The 22,995-nt window shown below is 48.1% G+C and overlaps 1 protein-coding gene across 1 annotated transcript in view; it reads right to left on the bottom strand.

The window, feature by feature from the left end:
* The window catches only part of Heg1 (heart development protein with EGF like domains 1), an 85,622-nt gene extending 63,851 nt beyond the window's left edge, over positions 1–21,771 (bottom strand). The window contains exon 1 of the mRNA XM_034514971.2: positions 21,372–21,771. Within this exon, the coding sequence (XP_034370862.1) occupies positions 21,372–21,609 (238 nt within the window). The 5' untranslated portion in view covers positions 21,610–21,771. The remainder of the gene's footprint in view (positions 1–21,371) is intronic.
* Positions 21,772–22,995: the final 1,224 nt, after the last annotated feature.

Raw genomic sequence — 22,995 nt, 5'->3', positions numbered from 1 at the left:
GAAATGACCTAAACCGGAAGAAACCTTCAGCACCCGGAAATGACCCTCAGAACTTATTGCTGACTGACTGCTTAAAAACTCCATTTAGGAGTTAGGGTGATGGCGCCTCAGTAAGGAGCACACCTTGCTCCTACAGAGTAGTAGAGTCCGGCACAGCACCCACATTGAGTGGCTCACAATACCTTCGTCTCTAGCTCCAGGAATTCAGAGCCCTCTTCTGGTCTCTGAGGGCACCTGCACACACATGCATTGCATATATGCAACGTGCGCACGTGTGCGAGACACACACACACACACACAATATGTGTGTGCATACACAAATTGAAAATTTAAATAACTGCCCCCCACCCTGATTTTATTTTCCTGATTTGTGACTATTTCTCTTTACTTGTGTTTGGAGACTGTGGCACCGTGGAAAATTCTCAGTGGGAAGTGAATGAAGTCATTTCTATCTTTATATGCCTGGGCAAAAAAATGTCAAGCCATCTGATAAGCAGAGACTGCAGGCAGGCAGAACTATCATTTGCATCTAAATATAACAAACACACAAAAAAGGGAACAAGTTATCTTTTAGATTACTATTGCCCAGAAGATACAGTGAGCAAAACTCACAATCCATAAAACCAACTTTGTAGCCACTTTAAATATATAATAAAAATGAAACGTTATTTTATTCAACATATTCAAAATATCATTTCAATATAAACTTGATATAAGAAGCATCATGATAGTAATTATATTTTTGTTTTGAACCTTAAGTCCTATTAATATTTTACTGTGCCCCACCCCTTTATGTATGTGGGTGTTTTGCCTGAGTGTATGTCTGAGTCACTTTCATGTTTGAGTGCAGGAAGAAGGCACTGGTGGGTGCTGGGAATCAAACCTAGGTCATCTGGAAAAGTAGCTAGTGTTCTTAACCACTGAGCTATCCCTCCAGCCCCTTACTGGCCATGTTTTAAGGGTTCAATAACCACGGGTGGGCATGGCTGCAGTTACCTCACTACACTGCAGTGGCCAGCAACTGGGTTATTTGAAGTGGGTTGGGTGGTGATTACACAAACTGCCCTCTGAGGTTCTGAGAACTTCCTAAGGGAGTTACTTCCTCTCCCAGTCCCTTGAGAATTACTGTTTTCATGTCTTGATTCTCTTTCCTGGAGGTGATAATTTGCAGAGCCTTTCTGGAGAGGCGGGGGGTGGGGGGATCGGGGAATCACATCTGGGCTCCTCTCAGGGCGCAGCCTGCCTGATGTGCTAGGAGCTGGGTGTGGGAGGGGTACTGCCAGAGGTGACCACAAAGTCTCTAAGGTTCTGAATGCAGAAACCCACAGGGATGCTTGCCTTATTCTTCCTGCTCTGCAGCAGAGCTACCTGGCTTCCCTGGAAAAGACTGAAGAAGCTCAGAAGTGTAAGGATGCTTTCTCTACCCTTTTGGTTAATTGGACACAAGGAGAAAAATTACTCTCAAAGGAAATGGGGGGAGGGGAGTAGTTGCAGAAAAGCAAAGGGATGCCCCGAGGCTAGGAAGCCAGGAACAAAGGGAAGATAATAAACTTAACTCCATTAGAGCCTTATAAAAAAGGCGGAGGAGGCCCAGCCACTGGGAAGTGTGGTTGGCCTGGGAGAAGGCAGTGATGGCGCCTTCTTCATAGGACAGGGGTGGATATCCCAGACCCCTGTCAGCTGAAGGAACTCCACTGGAGGAAGAGAGGCCACAGGCAGAAAGCACTGCTCACACGCAACCATGCCATCTCTCGGGGCAGACTAAAGACGTAAGAATAGAAAAATGCACGCTATAAATAAAACTACAAGGTTGACAATAGTCTCCTGCGGTGTCCTCAATAATCCTGCCACGATCAACAGCTAAAAATCCTGAATAAAATAGGTGTAAAAAAATATCCTAAATGCACTTCTGAGCTGGTGCATCGGGAAGGAATCAAATCCTTTGAGGCCCAAACTCAGCCAAGCCTAGGAACAGAGGCAGGTGAGCAAAGTCTGAAGCCAACATCCATTCAACATCTCAACCTTCTGACGAAGGCAGGGGTGCAAGATGGTGTGAACTCTCAAGGAGGCTCAAGGGAAACCACTGTACAAAGTTGGAATCAGAAGGCTCGACCCTGGACAAAAGACAAATAGAAAGTAACCCACAGAGGTCGGCAAGGAAGCCTGGCCAGCCAATCTTGGTTTAAGATGAAAGCTAAAAGCAACCTCACCGTAAAGTCTGTAACCACAAAACCAAAGCAGCACAGATTCACATTCCCTGTATGATTCAGGTGCCCTGGAGATTCAGGAGCCTTGTCGAGTCACTAAAAATGACTGAATCTTTTAAAAGGTGATCTAAAGATCTAAAGATGATCTAAAAAGGTGAATGATGGGGAGACAAGGAGTAGCCCTGAGAGTGTCTTGGGGAACCTGGCAGAGCCATGCAAACACTCTCTATCTCTATATAAACATACTTTTGGAGCAATCCCTGTCATTTACTGATTAAAAACAAACAAAAACCTCTAATAACGCATTGCAGTAAAACAACAACAAAAACAAAATATTCATGAACGAATAAGAGTTCCAATACTAGGATCACTGAAGAGGATGTGTGTATTAGCGGACACCTGAACTTACAGGCACACACCCTGCACAGACACACAGGCACACACACATAATTTAAAGAGAGAGAGAGAGAGAGAGAGAGAGAGAGAGAGAGAGAGAGAGAGAAAGAGAGAGAGAGAGAGAGCGCACTAAGAACTGGGTAAAATAACAGAAACTATAAACAAAAGTTTAGCAAATTAGGAAAAAGAAGCTGAACACATATTGAACTGGAATTATATTTAAATTTTTTTTATTTATGTGGGGATGTGTAGGTGGGTGGGTATCCCAGGAAGCTGGCAGAGTACTTAGGCTCCCTTGGAGCTGGAGTTCCAGGGAGCTGTAAGCTGCCTATCATAGGTGCCGGGGACCAAAGTCAGGTCCTCTGAAAGAGCACCAATTTCTCTTAACTTGTGAGCCCTGTCTCCAGTCCCTAACTAGAGTTCTATGGGGAGAGAACAGAAGGCCAAAGGTCAATATTCACAAAGAAAATGGTGGAGAACTTTCCAGAACCAATGAAAAGCACAAATCTTTAAGCTAAGGAATTCTAACAAAATCCTAGGGTGTGTGTGTGTATACACACATATATGTGTGTGTGTGTATACACATATATATGTGTGTGTGCGCGCACATATGTATGTATATATGTGTATGTGCATATGTGTGTATATGTGTATATGTGTGTATGCGACATATAATATATGTGTGTTACACACATATACACATATATATGTGTGTATACACAAAAATGTATATATGTGTATATGTGTATGTATATAAGTATGTATGTATATATGTTAATATCATAGTGAACCTGTAGAAACTCACAGAAGTCTTAACCAGAAGAAAAACAGCAAATAGAGGTAAGCCAGCTACCAAGGAAACCAAAGAAAAGACAACAAACAGAGCAGCATCTGCAATGTTCTGAGAGAGTGGCTGGACTCGTATCGGCAGCAAAACTATCTTTCAGAAGTATCTGGAAAGTATCAAGTAAAATGATTCTCACTCAAAGGTGAGCTAACTGCCCTCTACCCTGAACAGAAAAAAAAAAAAAAAAAAGAGAGAGAGAGAGAAAGAAAAGGACCTGACTGCTCCTAAGTAGACGAAGTTATTATTATTATTATTATTATTATTATTATTATTATTATTATTATTATTATAGACATAAGGGAGAGCACAGGCAGAGGCAGAGCCAGCTGGGAGAGTCCAGAGTGAGCATAGCCAGACTGAGCTGGGCCATGTGAGGAGAGAGTGGGAAGAGCTGCCCATCAAGAGGCGTGGCCTAAGCCAAGAGACTGGCCAAGAGGTAAAAGGGCCAAAAGAACAGGATAACCAAAATGGCTAGATTATATAGAGAAAAGCAGCTGGGGGAAGAAGAGGAGCCTAGCCCCTGGGCTGGAGAGTTCAGGTACAGGGCGGGGCATGCCAGCCATTGCCTGTTATAAGTAGGGACTGAGGGATGCTGGGAGAACCTGGTGGCCACCTTCAGCTTCGATATGTTAATAGGCATGTCAGCCAATTGTCACAGGTTTAAGACTTAACACTAAGAGAAATGACAGAGGTTTGATCTCAAACAAGAAAGCAATCCTAGACAACGGAAGGAAGACGATTCAACACACAAGGGAAATGTGCATCTAAAGAAACAGTGAATTTATTTTTTTTAATGTCATTTTTTAATTAATGCGATTATTAAAGTAGAATAAACCCTAGCAAACAAGAGCATGCAGGGAAGGATCAGACTCACTGGTGCCGAAGGGTAACCACTGACAAGACCTCACGCTAACCCTAAGCATAATCAGAATGTGTCACATCCACCCTGGTAGATCTTGGAAGGACATAAAATTCCCACAGAGAGAAATTAGTGGGCATCACTTGAAACCAAAATCAAACTAATAGATATGGACACAATGATCAATGATATCAACTAACAGTGTTGAAAGTGGTCAGGGGTTTCACTACAGCTTTGTAAAAATCCACTCAAATTTTAAACTATATGTAGGTTTATTAAAAATAAAAGCGAATGAAGGAGTATTAAGACACAGCATACTGGTAGCCCAGTCCGGTCTGGAGCTCACTATGTAGCCTCACAGGCTCCCCTGTTCTTGCACTTGGTCCCCAGTGAATGGTGCTGTCTGGGGAGGCTTAGGAGGTACAGCCTTGTTGGGGGAGGTACATCTGTGTGGGTGGGCTTTCAAAGCTCAGATTCTCTTGCCATTTCCAGCTTGTTCTCTGCTTTGTGCTTATAGCAAAGGATGTGAGTTCCCAGCTCCCTGTTCCTGCGGCCATACCTGCTACCTGCCGCCATGCTGACTGCAGCATTCCAGACTCTAAGCTTCCGGAATGCAAGCAGAAACAAACTCTTTCTTCTTTAAGTTGTCTCAGTCACGGTGTCTTCTCAGAGCAACAGAAAAGCAACTAACACATCTGGTAATCTTGATATAGAGACACAGAGACTGGAGATCTGGAAAAGCCATTTCATAATGACGTCAACTGAACCCCCAAACTGCCCCCTTGGTGGGTGGTCTGTAGCCGTTAAATACAAAGTTGGTTTATGAGACTCATAAGTAGTAGTTTGAGCTGGGGCCCCAGTGACATTTATAAAGCATAAGCGTGTGCGTGGCTTGTGGCTTTACAGCCAAAGGCCTCATGACATAACTTGAGCATGAGCCGCTTAGTTCTCAATGCCCAGCCTCCACTGATGTCAGCTGTGGACATAACTAGTGAACCAGCCATAGACAAGAGTCCAATGGACATATCTCTCCAGAGCATCCAGAGACAAGATACACTTTGGGTCATAATTGCTATTCCTGGTGGCCTGAGACCTGCTGGCTGTGGTTGGCAGGTATCTAGTACCTGCCTAGATCAGTAAGAAGTCATTAAGTGTCTCTTTGTGCCTTAGTAGAGTTCTAGCTTTTCCCACTTTAGGATCAGAGGTGGCCTCTGGGAAGCTTAGCCAAAGCCACCCCACTCACCTTTCCAGCCCAGCTTTCTCTGTCAGAGACAATCATTCAAACCCATGACACGGAGCCACACCAACCACTGAGGCTGGCGTGTCTGCACTCGCAGCCATCCTCGAACAAGGATGCTATCCTTCTATACTCAGCCACCTGTGTCAGGCCAGAACTCTACCCTGTACTACGAAGGGAGACTAAACTAACAAAAGAGTTACACTGCTTTGCTTGGATGTTTAAACCCCCCCCCCCCCCCCCCCCCCCCCGCACACACACACACAAGTTGCCAACTTCCACTTCTGTAGCATCTTACTGCTCTAAAACATCTGTTTGGGAACTGGTGTTCATGAGAAAGCTGGCACAGCCTGGAATCGGATTTACTAATTAGCAGCTGCTTCAAGCAGCAAGTCCTTCAATCCACATTCCCATCTAAGTGTGTGTGTGTGTGTGTGTGTGTGTGTGTGTGTGTGTGTGTGTGTGTGTCTGTGAAGCTAGCCTTGCTCCTAAGCAGTGATGGGCCTGTGTTATCCGAATAAGCCATTTCCCCCTGAAGGTTTCACCCCTACCCTCACCATCCAGCCCTACAGAAGGCCAAACATAAGTGTAGCCTGGTACCAGCTTGTGTTTGGGGGACAGAGTTGAAGAATAAGCCCTTTATTTCTCCAGCATATTCCATGAGGCTGCAGGTCATTGGCTAGTAGAGCCGAAGGGAACCAAACCAAACCAAACCAAACCAAACAAACAAACAAACAAAAAACCAAACAAACAAACAAACAAAAAAACCAACCAAACAAACAAACAAAAAATCCTACTGGCTTTCAAACTTCTGGCTTTAATGCAACTTTGCCGATCTTGTTTCTCCCTCGGAGGAGGGAAATGGTGCCTATTGCATGGGCTTTGAAACCAGACTTGCTGTGCCAACAGCTGCATATTAGAAAAAGACTGAGCAAGAAGGATGTTCTAAGCCAGCTTCCAGCAGAGATGATGTCAACAGATGGCTGAGAGGAATTGCAATAGAGAGAGTGGCATGGGCCAGGAGAACGAGTTTCGGGGAACAAGAAAAGTCTGCTTCTAACACGTGAAGTTGAGGTGATGTTCTGACTTCCAGCAGCAGACATCTGGCTAATGCCTAGGACGGCTTACATGGAAGACGGTTGGCAGATGGGGGGTGAAGGCAGAATTGAGGATCAGGTTTGATTTAAGGGATCTCAGTCTGCCAGTGGCAGGGACACAGAGCAGAGCACAAAGGTGTAATTTCAGGGTCTTGGAAGAGGAAGGTGGTATAAGCTGAAGGGTCTCAGGGAGACACCAGCACCAGTCCTGCAGAATGGCCACTTAGTAGTCTATTGGTGGAGGATGAAGGGCTAAGGTCTGCAGCCTGGCTACCCTCATCCCCAGCCTTGGAACTCCCCAGTCCCTCTTCTCCTTGGGGCACCACTACCCTAAGACCCTGAACTTGAAAGCCCCCTTTGAGCTGTGCGTCTGGCACCTTGCATCTAATTGTTAGATCACAGCAACAGGGTCTCATGCTTATGATTGAGTTTCTCTGTAACTGAAATATTTTCCCTAAAATTGGAATGCTCACATAGGGAGAAGAGACAAGTCTTAAGGAGGAGAGAGACCTTTACCCCCCCCCCTTTTTTTGGTTCCTTTAGTGTGTGCATTGCCACCTACTGAAGAGAGAGCTCACAGGCCCTCCCCACAAGAATGAAATTATGGTTTTTTTCCCCGAGAGAGCCAATTAAGAATCCCACATATTTTCCTACCCACAAAGCACTTTTTACAGGAGAATTTAAGGGGCCTAAATGACCCTTCTAGAGCCTTACATTCTGAGTAGGCAGACATGAGGGTAATTCTTCCCTCTTTAATGGAAGAGGAAACTGAGGCACAGTCCTGAAGTCACCAGGCAGCCCACATCTTTATGTCTGGTGTCTTTTCTAATTAATGGCAGATAAAACCAGTAGGTGCCAGAAGAGAAGCCCAGACAGTGCCTCCCAAATTAATTTACAGTGTGTGGCCAAGTCACTTGCTACAGCATTGCTTTGGACCAGTCATTCTGGCTAGTGGCTAGCTTATCAATGGCATCTCCCTGTTCCTCTCAAAAGGTGACCAGGTCCTCTAGGGATCATGATAATGAATCATGAATGAATTAAGCCTTGGATGACAGGACAGAGTTGCAAAAGGGAGAATTAGAGTTCTAAATCCACTGTCTAGCCAGAGAGTGGCATGTATGGATTCAAAATATTCGCTCTAATACCCATGGAATGGCTACTATTAAGGGGGGCATACAGCAAGGGCTGTGGAGTATGTAGAGGGACTGGAGGTTAGTATATGTGCTGCCAGCAGGAATATAAACATGGTTCAGCCATCATGGAAACAGTATGACAGTCCCTGCAAAACTTAAACACAGAGTTGGCATATAGTTCAGCAATCCCACTTCTGGGTCTCTAGCTCATCAGACGGAGAGCGGAGACCTGAACAGATAACTGACACATGCTCACAGCAGCAGTATCTACAGCAAGCCAAAGGTGAAGGCAGGCAGTGGACAAGAGGGTTAACAGGACGTGGCATATGCCGACAACGGCTATCACACAGCTACCAATATGTGTAAGCAAACCAAGCCAGACACGAGGGGACAAACACTGTACGACTCTACTTGTGAAGTACTTGGAATTAAAACTTCATCGAGCTGGAAAGCGGGCCAGAGGTTACTTGGGGCTTGAGGCCAGGGATTATTACTTAAGAGTTTCTCTTTAGGATGAAAGGTTTCTTGAGATGAATGTGACGGGGCACAATAACATTGTGATTGCTGATGGAACTTGGAAATGGTTAAAGCGGTAGGTAACTTTTATGTTGGGTATACTTAGAGGCACTGAAAACCAGAACAATGTATATTTTTACTGAGCACCAGCCATAGGCTGCAAGGATGAGTCAGAGAGAGAGAGAGAGAGAGAGAGAGAGAGAGAGAGAGCGTGAGCGCTGCCCTAAGCACTGAGCTGTGTAAATCAGTCAGCTGAGTCCCTCTGGGGTGTGGGAAGCCCAGCCAAGCAGAGCTTGTGCCCCTGGGAGTTTGCAAGGCAAAACCTGGAGCTGGAAAACCCTCCTGGCTCCCAGAGCTGCTGAGGCCCTCCCCAGGAGGAGCCTCCTGGCCTTCCCAGGAACCCTTCAAACGAGGGGGATTTCAGACAGGATGGCCAGGGGTGGGGTATTCTGGGGGCAGGAAGGAATCTCTCTCTCTCTCTCTCTCTCTCTCTCTCTCTCTCTCTCTCTCTGTGTGTGTGTGTGTGTGTGTGTGTGTGTGTGTGTGTGTGTTTGTGGGAAAATGGTAGTAATCGCCCCAGAAAGACGGCCGCCTACCCTGCTTGGGCACGCCAGGCTGTGTTTTGAACTGCTGCTACGGATGTAATGATTTTGGGTGGAGGACATTTGGGAGCCAAATGAGTTTATGTGAACAAAAGATTCAGCTGTCAATGTGGACGGTCCAGGACTCTCGGGGCCTTTGTTTTGTTCCTTGCTCTTATCCTAAAAGGAGAAGCCCTAAGAAAATTCACACGTATCACAAAGCCTGGACGTAGGTCTGAGGATGATTTTTTTTTTTCTAGAAGTCCCTTGGGACAGGCTCTATTGACGAAGAGTGTCAAGTTGACAAGTCACACCACCCTCTCTGCCCATGAGAGCCAGCCTTTGTCAGCTGTTCACTACAGTGTCCTTTCCTCTCAGGAAGAGACAGATCTAGAGCTCTGAACTCAATCAGGCTGGGACAGGGGCTAGCCTGGAGTTTTAAGACTAGGGTCATCCTCCCAGAAACAGAGCTGGCCAGAGGGGGGCCTTGAGGATCACGATGGAGAAAGGTAGCCTACTCAGGCAGGAGGAAAGTAACTCATAGGGTTTCCCCGTGTGTGTGTGTGTGTGTGTGTGTGTGTGTGTGTGTGTTCTCAAGAGAAAGTCTTGGGGTCGAGGGTCAGAAGAGTCCCACTCTGTTAAATAAGAGCACACAAAAGCTTTCTGCAATGGGTGGTCTACCTTGTCTTGGGAGGGCACCTAACCTTACAGTTTGCATTTTCTTTGCCTCTCTCATCCTTTAAAAAAAAAAAAAAAACAAATAAAGGCTGCAGCAGAGACTCCTCAGCCAAGGGGGACCTCTGGAAGGAAGCCGAGGCCAGCGGCCTGTGCCATGCCTGGCCAAGAGCTGAGGAAGGCACAGGACGAGAGCAGGTCTCCCCTCCTGTGTGTTCACTGAGTTAGCTCACACCCAGAGAGGAAGCGGTGGCAGGGCTCCACCAAAGGAGACCTGCCAGGTTAGTGAAACAATGAAGAGGCAAGGAAAAACATCCTGGTTCCGAGGAGGAAGAGGGGGAGAGAGAGGAGGGCTGAGAAGGGGCAGGAAGAAACTGCCTGGGTGTGAGTGGGACCTGGGGCTAGGGCTTCGCACGTTTACACAGCCCTGTGGGTGACTTTTATAAGTTCTGCAGCTAATTTATTTCTCAACCTCTGTGAAGTGGCCCTGGCCTCAAGAGAATCGTAGAAATATAATTTGTTTATGCCTGTTGGAAATTGAATGGAGCAGACCCTGGTAGGCACAGGGCTCAGGCAAAAGCGAGGGAGTAGGGTTATTAGTTGTCCCTGGGTGGGGGCCCGCTGTGGGCCTCAGCCAGGCAGGAGTGAGACCAGTTAAAGAGAAAAAGGTTGCTAAGAATATTTATTTATTTATTTATTTATTTATTTATTTATTTATTTTGAGACAAGGTCTCTAAATAGCCCTGGCTGTCCTGAAATGAGCTCTGTAGATCAGGCTGAGCTCGAACTCATAGAGACTTCTTGCTTCTACTTGCCGAGCTGGGACCAAAGGCATGTGTGGCTACACACAGCTTGCTAAGAAGTTGCTTTAAAGGCGGGGGTGGGGGGGGGGTCACATTTCCCCTCAAATAAGAACAATAGGCTTCCCTTAGGTGGGCTCCAAGGGTGGGTCACCAAAGGACAAAGGGATCCAGAGAGGTTTTATAGCCCAAAGGAGGATGCTAACCTCTTGCTGCTCAAGGGAGCCCATAGCTGAGAGGAGCCTGTGTTCTGCTGGGACTTGGGAGGAAGGGAGGGTCCCAGCAAGGAGGGAGGAGGAGTTGGTGGGTAACTCCTGGCAGGTGAGAGAAGTCATGTACAGAAATGATGGTGGCTCAGCGTGGATGGGAGATGAAGGGCCACCAAGAGCAAAGGGGAGCTGGGTAGAAGGGATGTCACATTACATCTGTAACTGTTACCTGTGGGTCTAAGCCGGTGAACAATTGGCAGCTAGCTGAAGAAACAGGCCTGACCTCAGAGAAGGCAGGTGAAGGCAAGCTGCCCCCTCCACCTTTGCCCTACAGAGTCCATAGGACTGTAGACCTGTAGAATTCTCCCTGCCTAGCACGTCCTATCTGCTTTCCTCTTGTCTTCTAGCAAAACCTGGTTGTTTCTCAGAACCAGTTCAGAAACTAACCACCTCTCCATGGCCTCGTGCCCCTCAAGAGACAACACCAGCAGTGCCCAGAAATAAAGCTCTCCCTTAGGACCCCATGTTTGCTCTGTTAGACAATCTTACCTACTCGACCACATTCTTACTATCTGGTCGCATCCCTATGTCTCTTTCCAGAGACTATAGCTCACAGGAGGCACTACCCAAACACTCCCCGAGCTGAGCTGGAGGCTGAAGGCCAAGGGACCTATGAAGGAAGTTTCTCTCAGAGGGAGAGACAGACAGGGAGGACTGGTCACAGCAACCAGAGATAAGTGAAGGGACAAAGGGAGAGAGTTTAAAAAGACCGCTGACATTGACCACAAACAATCCTTTTCTCGTCCTTTCCAACTGTCTACCCATCCTGCCATGTCAACCTTCATGAAACCCTGCCTTAGACTGACAGTCTGATACAGAATTAATAATAAACACTGTGTACATGTTTACAAAGCTTGTCCATGTGGCTTTATTTCACGCTTATAACCAAGAAATCAACAGGACTGGTTCTGTTACCTCCGTTTTACAAATGTCAGGGCAGGTTCAGAGCAAATGGCGTGCCCAAGGTCTTCATTCACAGTGTTATGACTAAAATCACTCACTATGTTTATTGGTGCCTTCATAGTCACAATTGTTAAGAAGTGGGAGAGACATTAATGACCCCATTAAATTTTTTTTTTAAAAATACATTTACCTTTTTAAAAATGTGCAATAGTGTTTTGCCTACATGTATGTCTACACAAGAGTGTCAGATCTCAGAGTTACAGACAGTTGTAAGCTGCCATGTGGGTGCTGGGATTTGAACCCAGGCCCACTGGAAGGACAGTCAATGTCCTTAAGCACTGAGCCATTTCTCCAGCTCCTAATGGCCCCATTTTTTTTTAAACACAACCCTGAGACACTAGGAAGCAGCTCCCCACATGGTTAGACAGAGAAGAGACTAAGACCAAAGGTCCTCTGACCTATGTCAGAGTCCCAGAGCCACCACTGCTGTCTCTCTACCAGCCAACACAGAGAGCAGCACTCTATGACCACAAGGCAAGCCTAGACTATGAATAACTCCTTACAAACCACACACCTCACCTACGAGAGTGTGAACCTCTTCAAAGAAGTCATGGGGACAACACTCTAGTAGTGCTGTTCTTGCTCCAGCCACTTCCCAGAGTCTGACAATGTTTAATGTGTGAACATTCCCACACAAACATACACATATACACACGACTAAAAATAAAATACACTTTTTAAAAAAAAAAAGACCTGCCCTGAGGTTCTCACCCAGGATAATGCTCACTGCGCACAGAGAGGCAAACCTGCTCCTCAAACGCTTATTATTGTGTAATCATACCTCACATGATTGCATCCCATTCGATTCATATGGGATCATCCCATCTCAGATAGTCCCAGGCAACGGTGGCTGGACTGAGCTTTGTCGACTTTGAGTCTGGCTCTTTTCTCTCTGTTTAAGGCTAAGGATGGAGAGAGTTCTAGGGATGGATGAGGATGGCAGAGTTCTGGAACAGAGGAAGGCCAGAGGTCTCTAGGATTCAAACTTGACCCTCTTGCTTTTAGAACTGGTACCCTGTCCGATAAAACACCCGGAGGACAACTGTGTGTGGGGCAGGGTGCTAGCAACAGTGTTGGCTCTGGCTGTATTTTTATCAACCTGACATAAACCTAGACATACCTAGAAAGAGGACTTTCAAAAGAACTGCCTCCATCAGACTGGGCTGTGGGCAAGTGTGCAGGGGCATTTTCTTGATTGCTGTTTGAGGTGGGAGGACCCAGGTTACCTGTGGGCAGTGCTGCTCATGAGGAGTGTTTCCGGGTCACATAAGAAAGCAGGCTGAGCAAGCCCAGGGCAGCAAACCAGTGAACAGCACTCCTCCACAGTCTGTTTCAGTTTCTGCCCTGACTTCCCTCAGTGATGGACCGTAAGATGTAAGATAAAATAGACTCTTTCCTCCCCAATTTGGTTTTGACCCAAAACAGGAGAAACCAAAGTAAGTCAGTGCCCAATGCAAACAAGCCTGAGTTTCAGCAGTAGAAGAATTTCTAGTATTTATAGTGCTTTCCTGCTGGGCCCAGAGCTGTGGGCTTGACAGGGTAGATGGCCCATATACTCCCTGAGAAGGGCTCTTTAATTGCCCACTTAAGAGATGAGAAAACAATGCTACAAAGAAGCTAAACCTTCAAAGTCCCATAGGTGGCAAGTGACAGAGACTGAGCTTGGCCCCAGTTGGGGTCTATGCCAGTAAAGGCAGCAGGACTCTAGTCACACACTGACAAGCCACCATCCTCCCAAAAGTCTTACTCTATAGCAACAGTAAATGCCACGGTGGCCCCAGAGGTTCTAAGAATGAAACTCATTCCCTAAATGAAGTTATTCCACCCCCTCCCACATCCCAGGGAGAGAAAACAGTGGCTTTAGCACTGCCCTAGGCTCATCCCTCCAGGCAACAGCCTAGCACTCTCTCCTGTGCACTTTCTGCTCCTTCCTGAACCGTGGATGCTTCTAAGATTGGCAGTGGCAGGATACCCCAGAGCACCGAGTCATGCCACCCATTCCTCCTTGGCTTTTACCTCCCGATCTACCAGAAACACTGAGGAGACATACATCAGTTTACCAAAGCCACTTCTTCACCTCCAGAAGCCCAGCTCCTTCCTCACACAGAGATAACCCAGGATTCCTAAGCAAGATCCGAGCCCCTTTTTTGCCTTGCCCCCTCACCCCAACAGTCCCAGGAAGGAGAAACATGGGGTCTTGCCCAGTGTGCTATGTCACCTGTATGCTTTCCTCAAGAACTCCACAGGATTAAAAGGTAACATAATGCCACTAAGTTCAAGTACCCCAGAGCTAAAATACAAAGTAGAAAGAACTCGTCTGGTTTTTAGTAGCCTCTGAGGATTTAGCAGATGGTCTTTTAGCTCCCTAAGGGATCTGGTAGCCATAACCCTACAGCATGGGGTACAGCCCTGCTACAGCCCCTCTAGGGCACTCAAAGGAAATATGACCTTCTTCCAGTTTTCCTGGCCCTTCAAGATCCAGTCCCCACACCCAACCTGCCTTCCTTTCAACACTGACATTAATGCATTTATGATGGGAGGCTATAGGAAGGGACACCTGTGTCAAGCCTCCAAGACAGGAGTAAATTTAGCATTTACACACACGCACGCACGCACGCACGCACACATGCACACACACACTGACTACTGGTTGTGGTGGTGTAATCCCAGTACTTGGGAAGGTAACAGGGTAAGGAAGCAGCCCAGGTTCGAGGCCAGTCTGGGCTACATAGTGGAACCCCACCTCAAAACCAACAAAGCAAAAGAAAACACCATCTGCTCTGAGTAGCAAGCCAGCTTAGAGTCAGAGTCTAGAAAGGTGGCAGTGTTGCCCTGCAGAGCTATTAGTAGTTTTAAGGTAAGAATCGGGTGACCTGATTCACTCTATAAGAAGATCTCTGTGGCTTTCCTGAGCATCCGTTAGTCGGGTGAACGGAAAGGGCAAGAAAGACAGAGGGCAGGGGTCCTGCTGTGGTCTGCTCCTGACATGGGTGGCCGGTTTGGGTGCCTGAATCAGTGGGTGCCTGATCTCTCTGATAGACTTTCTCCATTGCAATGACCAACCTGCCATAGGGATGCCACATCAGATGCCACCCCCGCTCACAATTCTGCACACAGGCTTCACTTTACATCCTACCGTGTCCCGACTAAACAGCTCAAATAAAGTAGAGTGGTAGCTGCTCAGCCTCTTCCTCCCCAATCTCCCTGGTCCCGCTAACCTGGATCTAACAAGAGAAAAGGATGTGTGAGCAGAAACATGCTAACTTACTCTCACAGGTAGATAGACAGCTCCCAGGTTTCGTGGCTAACCTGAGTTCTGTATTCACGTGTTCTTCTGATCTCAGTCAGCTTTTAAACCATCCCATCTCCCATTGTGCCTCCCCGCCCTGGCTGGTGCCTGGACCACTGTCTATTCCTCTTGTCATCTAGATTGGATGCTCTCCACCCAGGAAGAGCTAGTTTCCTTTTCCTATGTGGCTTCAACCACTGCCCTTCCAGGCTGAACCTGACCTGGCTTATCTCTAGGTCAGGTCTCCACTATCAAAGGACTGCAGAATTCTTCTACTGGGACCTGCTGCCTGTGGGTCTTTACAATGAAATGCTGCAGCAGGAGACACCTCCTTAAACTGAAGGACAAGTCCTTTTTATACCCTCCTCCCCTTCCAGTACCTCCTTGGCTGCCAGTCTCAGGCTCCCCTGTTTCCCCCTTAAAAGGTCTTTGTCTTTCTCACCCTCCAATTCCCACAGCTACTATTCCAGCCCTGCCCTGATTTTAGTCTAGTCCCCCAAACTCAAGGATTCTTAGCCTTCCACAAGCTCCAGAGTACCTTCTGGGCTGGAGTGAAGCAGAGACCTGCCAGGGGTTCGTCAGCAAGGCCCAGCTCCAGGCTTAAATAAACATGAACACACAAAAGACACTGCTCTCTTCTCTAAGGCCATGAAGGGCTGGTGGCTCCATTACGTGGACAGGGCAGGACTCAAGGTCCTCTGTAACGGCCCTTAGTTCCCTTCCCAGGCTGTGTTCTATGATAATTTCACAATCCCAGTTCATGTCTCCACATCTTTTCTCCTCTGGCCTTGACTGATGATAACCTCTATGCAGGGAGTCTTGAGCTAATATGGAACCAGCCTAGACAGCTATCAATATGTGAACAGATAAAGAAAACGTGCTGTCAATCCATGCACCTATGTATTCAGCCATGGAGAATGAAGCTACGCCAGAGGAATGCACGGAACTGGAGATCATATCGAGCGAAATGAGCCAGACGCAGAAAGACAAAGACGAGTGTTGTGTGTACCTATGTTCATATGTACACATGCATGTGGTGGGAGGCATGGAAACAGAATGAGGACTGGGGGAGGGTAGAAAGGGGATCGGTGCGGGTGGGGGAGAGGAGAGAAACATGAGCAACATATAACACACGTGTCAGAAAACATCACAGGGAAACCCATCATTCTGGGCAATAACTAAAAATAAACCCAAAAACGTAAACAAAGGAAGAAACCAGCCTTGAGCTTTTCAACGTGTGAGATTCTGCTGAAGCCAAAGGCCTCTCCAACATCTCTGAGTATCCAGATCCCAGTTAACCTTCCAAAACTCACTGCACCCCCATCGTCCTCACGAGGCCCCTCGCCTGCACCCCCTACAGCCTCCACTTCCACACCTCAGTCTGCCCTGTCATACCATTCCTCCGGATGGTACCAACTTGGATCTTTCTTAGTTTATGAATCACTGCTGTGTTGTTGTCCCACGTTTTCCATCCTTAACAGTTGGGCTCCAGCAAGATCAACCTGGGAAGGAAGAGGACCACATAGATGTGCCTACAACCTCCATGTCACCTGACAGCGCTCTCCAGACAGGGTCAGGCTTTCGGAAATATCTTCTGATGTATAAACCAATCAAATAAGACATGAATTGCTTGCTCTGGGATCATGATTAGAAGAGATGGTAACCAAGATGCCGACAACCTTTAGAGGAGAGATTTAAAAAATAATAATAATTTTAAAATTAGGTGTATGTGTGCATGTGTGTGTGTGTGTGTGTGTGTGTGTGTGTGTCTGCATGTGAGTGTGGATGATTGTGGAGCCCAGAAGCATTATAATGGATGGTGTTGTGGAGCTGAAGTGACAACAGTTGTGAGCTTCTGTAGTGAGATTCTGGTAACTAAACCCAGGTCCTCTGAAGGAGCCATATGCCCTTGGAGCCAATAAACCATATTCCCAGTCAGAGAGAGTAGAATTTTTAGGATTATTTTTTAGAAGCAGGGAGACATCTGTCATACTCTGACAAAAGAAGGGGAGAAGAGACAGGACAGGAGTCTCTTTGTTTACGTCTATGGGAAAATGAATATTGAGTTGCACAGATGTTAAAATGGAAGTGACAGGAGGACTTCTGAATGCGTTTTCATTCCACAGAGCAGGTGCTGAGAGCAACTGACAACTGCCAACGTTAGTCACTGTCCCATGGTCCCAGCCCAGAGCCCACAGAAAGTCAACATTTCATATCAGTGAAAATGAATGAGCTTCCCCAGGCACCCGTAACCTATGGATTGGCATATCTACAGGTATATATACATTATAATAACAATGTAAAACATCATTCTATACATCTATAGACTTAATGGGAAATCCCCCCTGCTCCTAAAAATAATCTTAATATCTTCCCTCTTGGGGCTGGAGAGATGGTTAGAGGTTCAAAGTGTACAATTGTCTTTCAGAGGCCCTGATTTCTGTTCCCAGAAGCCACACTGGTCAGCCTATAACCACCTATAACTCCAGTTCAGAGGATCTGATGCCTCTGGCCTCCACAGGCACCTGCACTCACATGCGCACACACACACACACACACACACACAAATAAAAATAATTTTAAAATTATTTTTGTGTGTTTTTGTTTTATGTGAATTGATGTTTGTCTTGCATGTATGTCTTTTGAGGGCGTCAGATCCCTTGGGAACCAGAGTTACAGACAGTTGTGAGCCACCATGTGGGTGCTGGGAATTGAACCCAGGTCCTCTGGAAGAGTAGCCAGTGATCTTAACCACTGAACCATCTCTCTACCCTTAGAAATTATTTTTGGAAAAAAAAATCTCTCCTGTCAGCATCTTGATTGTTACCTCATTCCAACCATGGTTTCCAACTTCATGGAAGGATGGTGAGCTGGAGAGGACCCTAAGAATCTATAGCAAGGTTTTCCTGTCCTACAGATGAGAAACAGAGACCTCGTAACATGATGGGATGGACTAATGAATTTGATTGAAATTGGCTTATATCCAGTTTCCCTCCTTTCCCTGTGACCTTACCTTGCTAGGCTTCATCTCCCATAAAGGGAGATTAAATGAGAAGCAATATCCCCGGCAAGACTTTGAGGGTGAAATAGGGTAAAAATCATGCAGGCACTGACCACACATAGTTGCTCAAAGGCTAGGAGGTCTAAGAGGGATCTCAGTTAGTTGCTTTCCCTGTTGCCGTCTCTTCAGGATTCTTCAAAGAAAGGTACTGATTACAGCTCAAGTGTCCTGCTCATACAGAGAAGATGCTGGGGCAGAGGGAAGATGCTGAAGGAGATAAGGAGTAGCTAAGAACACAGCAACTGCCATCTGCTGCCTCCTTCCTTCCTTCTGACCCTGAATAAGGATGCTCTCGGACACCTGGCCAGCGCCAGTGGAAACAGATCCCTGGAAGGCAGAGGCTCCTGCCCTTGCTCCTGCGTGTAGGAGGCAGCAGCTGCCCAGCTGCCATAGGCACAGTGAAGTCTCCCCTTGTCCACACAAGTCGGCTGGTGGGCAGAAACCACAAACTCAGCATCTGCACGCACCAGGAGAGAGGCAAGGTTAAAAGGATGTGGCTTTCAGCACGCCACACACCAAGTCCCTCTCTCTGCTTGTAACAACCTCTGTCAGAGAAGCAGGCTTCTGGATGCCCAGAACCACCTCTCAGCCTCAGCCAGTAGGGTCACACCTTCTTTCCTAGTCAGCCTTCATAGCACCTTGCAGTGGTACCGTGGCAGCCAGGCTAAATGATGAAGTCCGGCTACAAAGTTAGAGCAATTAGGGACGGCCATTTAACAGCTCAGAAGGGGCTGGGCTCACAGCTCTCTTCCTTTAGAGAGCCACATTTTTGTAAGATTATTATTCCTTGGACTGGCTGCTTAATTTAACCAGGCAGCACCATTTCCCCTTTGGGTGGGGAAGTTCGTTCGAGGATTCTCTTTCTGAGTCTAGCCTCTTTCCCACCTTCCTGCCCTCTCTCCCCTCTGCAGCTCTCACAATGAGAGCACGGCCCGTGGACTGAAAAATTAAATTTGGTTCTCAGCTCGGAGCTATGGCTCTGGGAGAGACTTGGTCGTAGGAAAGCTAACAGAGAGAGCAAATCTCCAGCTCGTAGACTCTTCCCATTGATGGCTGAAGCAGCAAACACAGCGGAACAGGGTGACAGGTGGGTCACAAAAGCCAAACAATGGCTATACAAACAGGGGGCAGCTCTCCTTGGAGGACAGTGTGGCATAGGCAAACAGTCCACAAATGGAATGCAAACACAGCCACCCAGCAGTGAGAACCTTGAACTCTCTGGGAAGAGAGGAGCTAGAAGGACCCTCTGGGAAGAATTAAGTCTCTGATACTCATGGGAGAATATTTAGAAACCCAGACCCATGATGACCAGGCACTGGCCACCGAACCCCCAGTAGAAGCGGCTCAAGGCAGTTTCCTCAACTGTCAGCTTAAGGGTATTTTTTGTGAGACTCAGGTTTATCACCATCAGGAACACCCACCTCCTTAAACACAAAAATGTGGATGCAGAGTATGGGTGACCATCTTCCCAGATACCTGGGAGGCTGGATGTTTGCAAAGGACCACAAAGGGGTTTCTGCAGCGGCCAATCAAAGTGGGCCAGGAAAATCTTAAGAGGTTGCTACAAAACTCCGGCTCTCTGAGGTTGCTGATTACAGTGGTGCTGTAATTGTTTGTTTGCCATTTCCTTTTTCTAAGTGACATCGTTCGAGGCACTAACAGAAACCCGAGAGGCAGTGCCTGGATCTTCAGCCACACTGATGACTTGAAGCAGGTCTCAACAGGTCTTAGAGTACGCCTCTTCTAACTTTACCTTTCAAACCTCCCTGCCCAAGACTGGGCCGTAGAGCAACAGAGATCAGGAAACTTTCTTAAAGGAAAGTCTGGATTATTCTCGCTCCTTCCTGGGTTCTTCCTCTGCCTGAAGCCTCTACCCTGCTTCCCCCCAAATGAATGGGACAGAGAGGTTCCAGTACCATGGCCATGAAGAAAGCCTGAAGGCCTGGCTCTCGTAAGGCCCCAGTTCTTACCTCATTTCCCCCTAACTCCTGTGTGAGCCTGGGCGATTCCCTGCCATAGGAAGGAGAGCCCTGTGCCAGCCTCAAGCTGGAGCTCAACATCCCCACCTCCTTCATAGCCCCTCACAAGACAGAGCCCTCAGCCTGGGTACCACTTAGTGACGCCTGCCTTGGGTTCCCAGGTGGCCGAGTTATCAGTTCCTTACACAACACTGTATCTAGAACAGCCCCCAAATGCCCTCCCGGATCTCTCGGTTACTTTCCTATACTAGGAGAGTTGGTAAATGTCTTCTAAGTTCTTAATTCCTTTCTCTGAAAATCAATCATCAAGATGATGGAAGTCAGGGCTGCACAGCATGTATCTGTAAGGACCTTCAGAGCGGCTTTCCTCTCCCTTCGCTCACCCTTCCTCAGTTTCCCTCTCTGTCTTGGACCAGCAACTCAGAAGTTCACAAGGTCAAGGCAGTCTGTGGAGGGATTACTGTTCAGTTGAGGCTTTATGAGGGTAGAAAAGTTTCTGTTACTCAATTCTAAGGATGAGCAAGTTGGGAGAAAGTTTGTGCCCTTTGCCTCTCACGGGAGGACAAATGGCTGACATCACCTAGGCCAGTTCGGTTCACAGCACTTTCTATTATTTTTACTTTCATTTTGTCACCTCTTGTCACTCGGAGGCTAGGAGGAATGGGACCCTTCCATTCCACAGATGGGGAAACTGAGAGCCAAAGACGAGACACAGCCAAGGTCACATGGGCGTTACATTAAAATCCCACCCAGGCCGGGGCATTTTCTTCCAGCAGAAAAAGGAATTACAAACAAAGGCGGCAGGCACAGGAGCTGAGTCCCCATTCTGTGACCAGGACAGGCAGTGAGTGAGTGCCTGTCTGCACAGCAAGCAGCTGGCTGGGGAGAAAAGCCGCCCCTCCTCCACCCCCCCCCCTCAGTCCAGAGTCAGCCAGTATCTTGCAGGGGTTTGACCTTGCAGCCCCCCAACCCCATCCCAAGTACCCCTGTGCCTAAGGTTGACTGGGTAGCTCATTTTGTTTTAAATCGCACTCTTTGTCCTTTATGATGTCCTAAGTACTAGAAGCCTTTCAAACTCCGAAATCCGTTATTTACTTATACTGGAAAGTCAGGCTCTAGACCAGGAAAGACCAGTTCTCCATCTGGGGACTGGTGGGTCGGGGGCTGAAACCGAAGGACAGCAGCCAGAAGTTATTACCTCCCTCCACGAGGTGGGAGAGCCTCTTTGGGGTCTTCTTTTTGTAAAAGGGAGAAGGGTGTGGGCTACCCCAGGAGGGAGTTTTCTACCAAAGCTCAGGCTGGGAACGCATGTGAACACTATATTTCAGTGGCCAGGGACAGCGTTTCTTCGTCCTGGGCCACCCTCAGGGTTCCACCCTCGAGGGTCCACGAAGCGGCGGCCGGGATGGGGCAGCCCCAGAGCGCCCACGCCCCCTGCCCCACGCCGGAGGCTCTCACTCACCCGCGCTCACGCCTCTGGGGACACGGCCGGAGCGTCCCCGCCGGGTCGCGACGCCGGGCCCGGGGGCCGTGTGTCCAGCGCCAGGCGGCGAAAGCAGCTCCGCGGCCGGGAGGAAAGTACGGTGGGCCGGGGAGGGAATGGGGCCCCGCGACCCGGGGGCGGCGGGCGGCAGCAGCAGCAGCAGCAGCGGTAGCAGCAGCGACGGTGGCGGCCACCGCGGGGCGCGCGGCGTGGCCATGGTGGCGGCGGCCGCCCGCGCTCACATGCCGGGCACCGGGCCGAGGGCGGCGGCGAGCGGAGCGGGGTGCGAGCGAGCTCTCAGCCGCAAAAGTTGTGCGAGCCGCGGGAGGGCGGAGGCGGCCCCGGTGCTGCCACACGCCAATCAGCCCGGGCGGGTCGCGAGGCGGACGGCTCCTCCTCGGTTGACATCACCCGCCCCGCGCGGGGGCCCGGGGGCGGGGAGAGGGCAGGAAGAGGGCGGGGGCGGTCTGGGTCTCCCGGGTGAGCTCACGAAACCCCCGGGTGAACTCATGGAGCCCCCTGCAACTTTTATCTCAGGGCCCACACCCTGGAGCATCGCTTTGGCTTTTGAAGAAATGGAATTAGGGGGTGGGGAACACTTTCCCGTTCTTTAGCCACACAGTAGGTCTGTGAAAAGTAGATCCTGGCAATGTAATTGACATCAGGTAAGCGAGGATACACAGTGCTTTCAAAAGAGAAATGAAGCCAGAACCGGTACCAGACCGTGGACGAGCATTGCCTTTAAAGATCTGAAGAGGCCCTAACCCACTGCTGCCCTCTTGGGTTCCCAGCGCTAGTGAGGAACTTGCTTCAGCCAGGGCAGGAACCCTCATCTTCTTTAAGGCTCACAAGCCTGATTTCCTTCCCACGCTGTCTTTGGTTTACACAGTTCTTCAGAGATGTCGCTGTTGAGTCACCCACAGAGGCCACAGGGAAGAGAAAACTGAACCCAGGCTGGGGCAAGGGGAAACCCATAGCCAGGAAAAGGACAGCAATTTGCAAATTAAACATTAAAAAATGCAGCCCATACTGAAGTTGAAATGAAAACTTTAGGGGAGATGTTCCAAGACAGAGTGTCAATAAATTTGCTTGGTAAGTAAAATTCCGTGTGTGTCCCTATTCCCTCCCCTCCCAGGAGACAAATGATACAATGTCCAGATTTTAGGACCCAAATCTCTTTTATTTGTAAGTAAAGAAAGAGCAGCTCAAGATGGGGGAAATAACTTGCTTAAGAGTTGCTAAGAGAACCAACAATGAAAGCATTTCTTATTGAATGACCATGTGGCTTCATGCTTACCTCATAGTTTAGAGCTGTCAATAATTCAGACAATGTCTCATCCAAAATGAAAACCACAGGTCCCTTGGGATGCTCTCAGATGTGCTAGGGTCCTTTGTCTGTTTACCAAATGTTCAGGAAACAGGCTTGTCTCTTTCCCCATGTTTCTGCCTCTCTCTGTCTCAAAGCCTCCATGACCCACCTCCAGGGGAGCAATCAGATCATAATGTCCAAGGCAGCGGCAGATGGGCCTAGACCCATTTTCTGGTGACTCAGTGCAAGTGACTCACTTGGCAGGAAACAAAGGATGCTCCATATAAAGAAACT

This window comes from Arvicanthis niloticus, chromosome 12 (assembly GCF_011762505.2).
Source record: "Arvicanthis niloticus isolate mArvNil1 chromosome 12, mArvNil1.pat.X, whole genome shotgun sequence".
Taxonomy (NCBI): Eukaryota; Metazoa; Chordata; class Mammalia; order Rodentia; family Muridae; genus Arvicanthis; species Arvicanthis niloticus.
The sequence above is the reverse complement of the archived record's forward strand: the minus strand, read 5'-3'. Positions and strand labels throughout refer to the sequence as shown.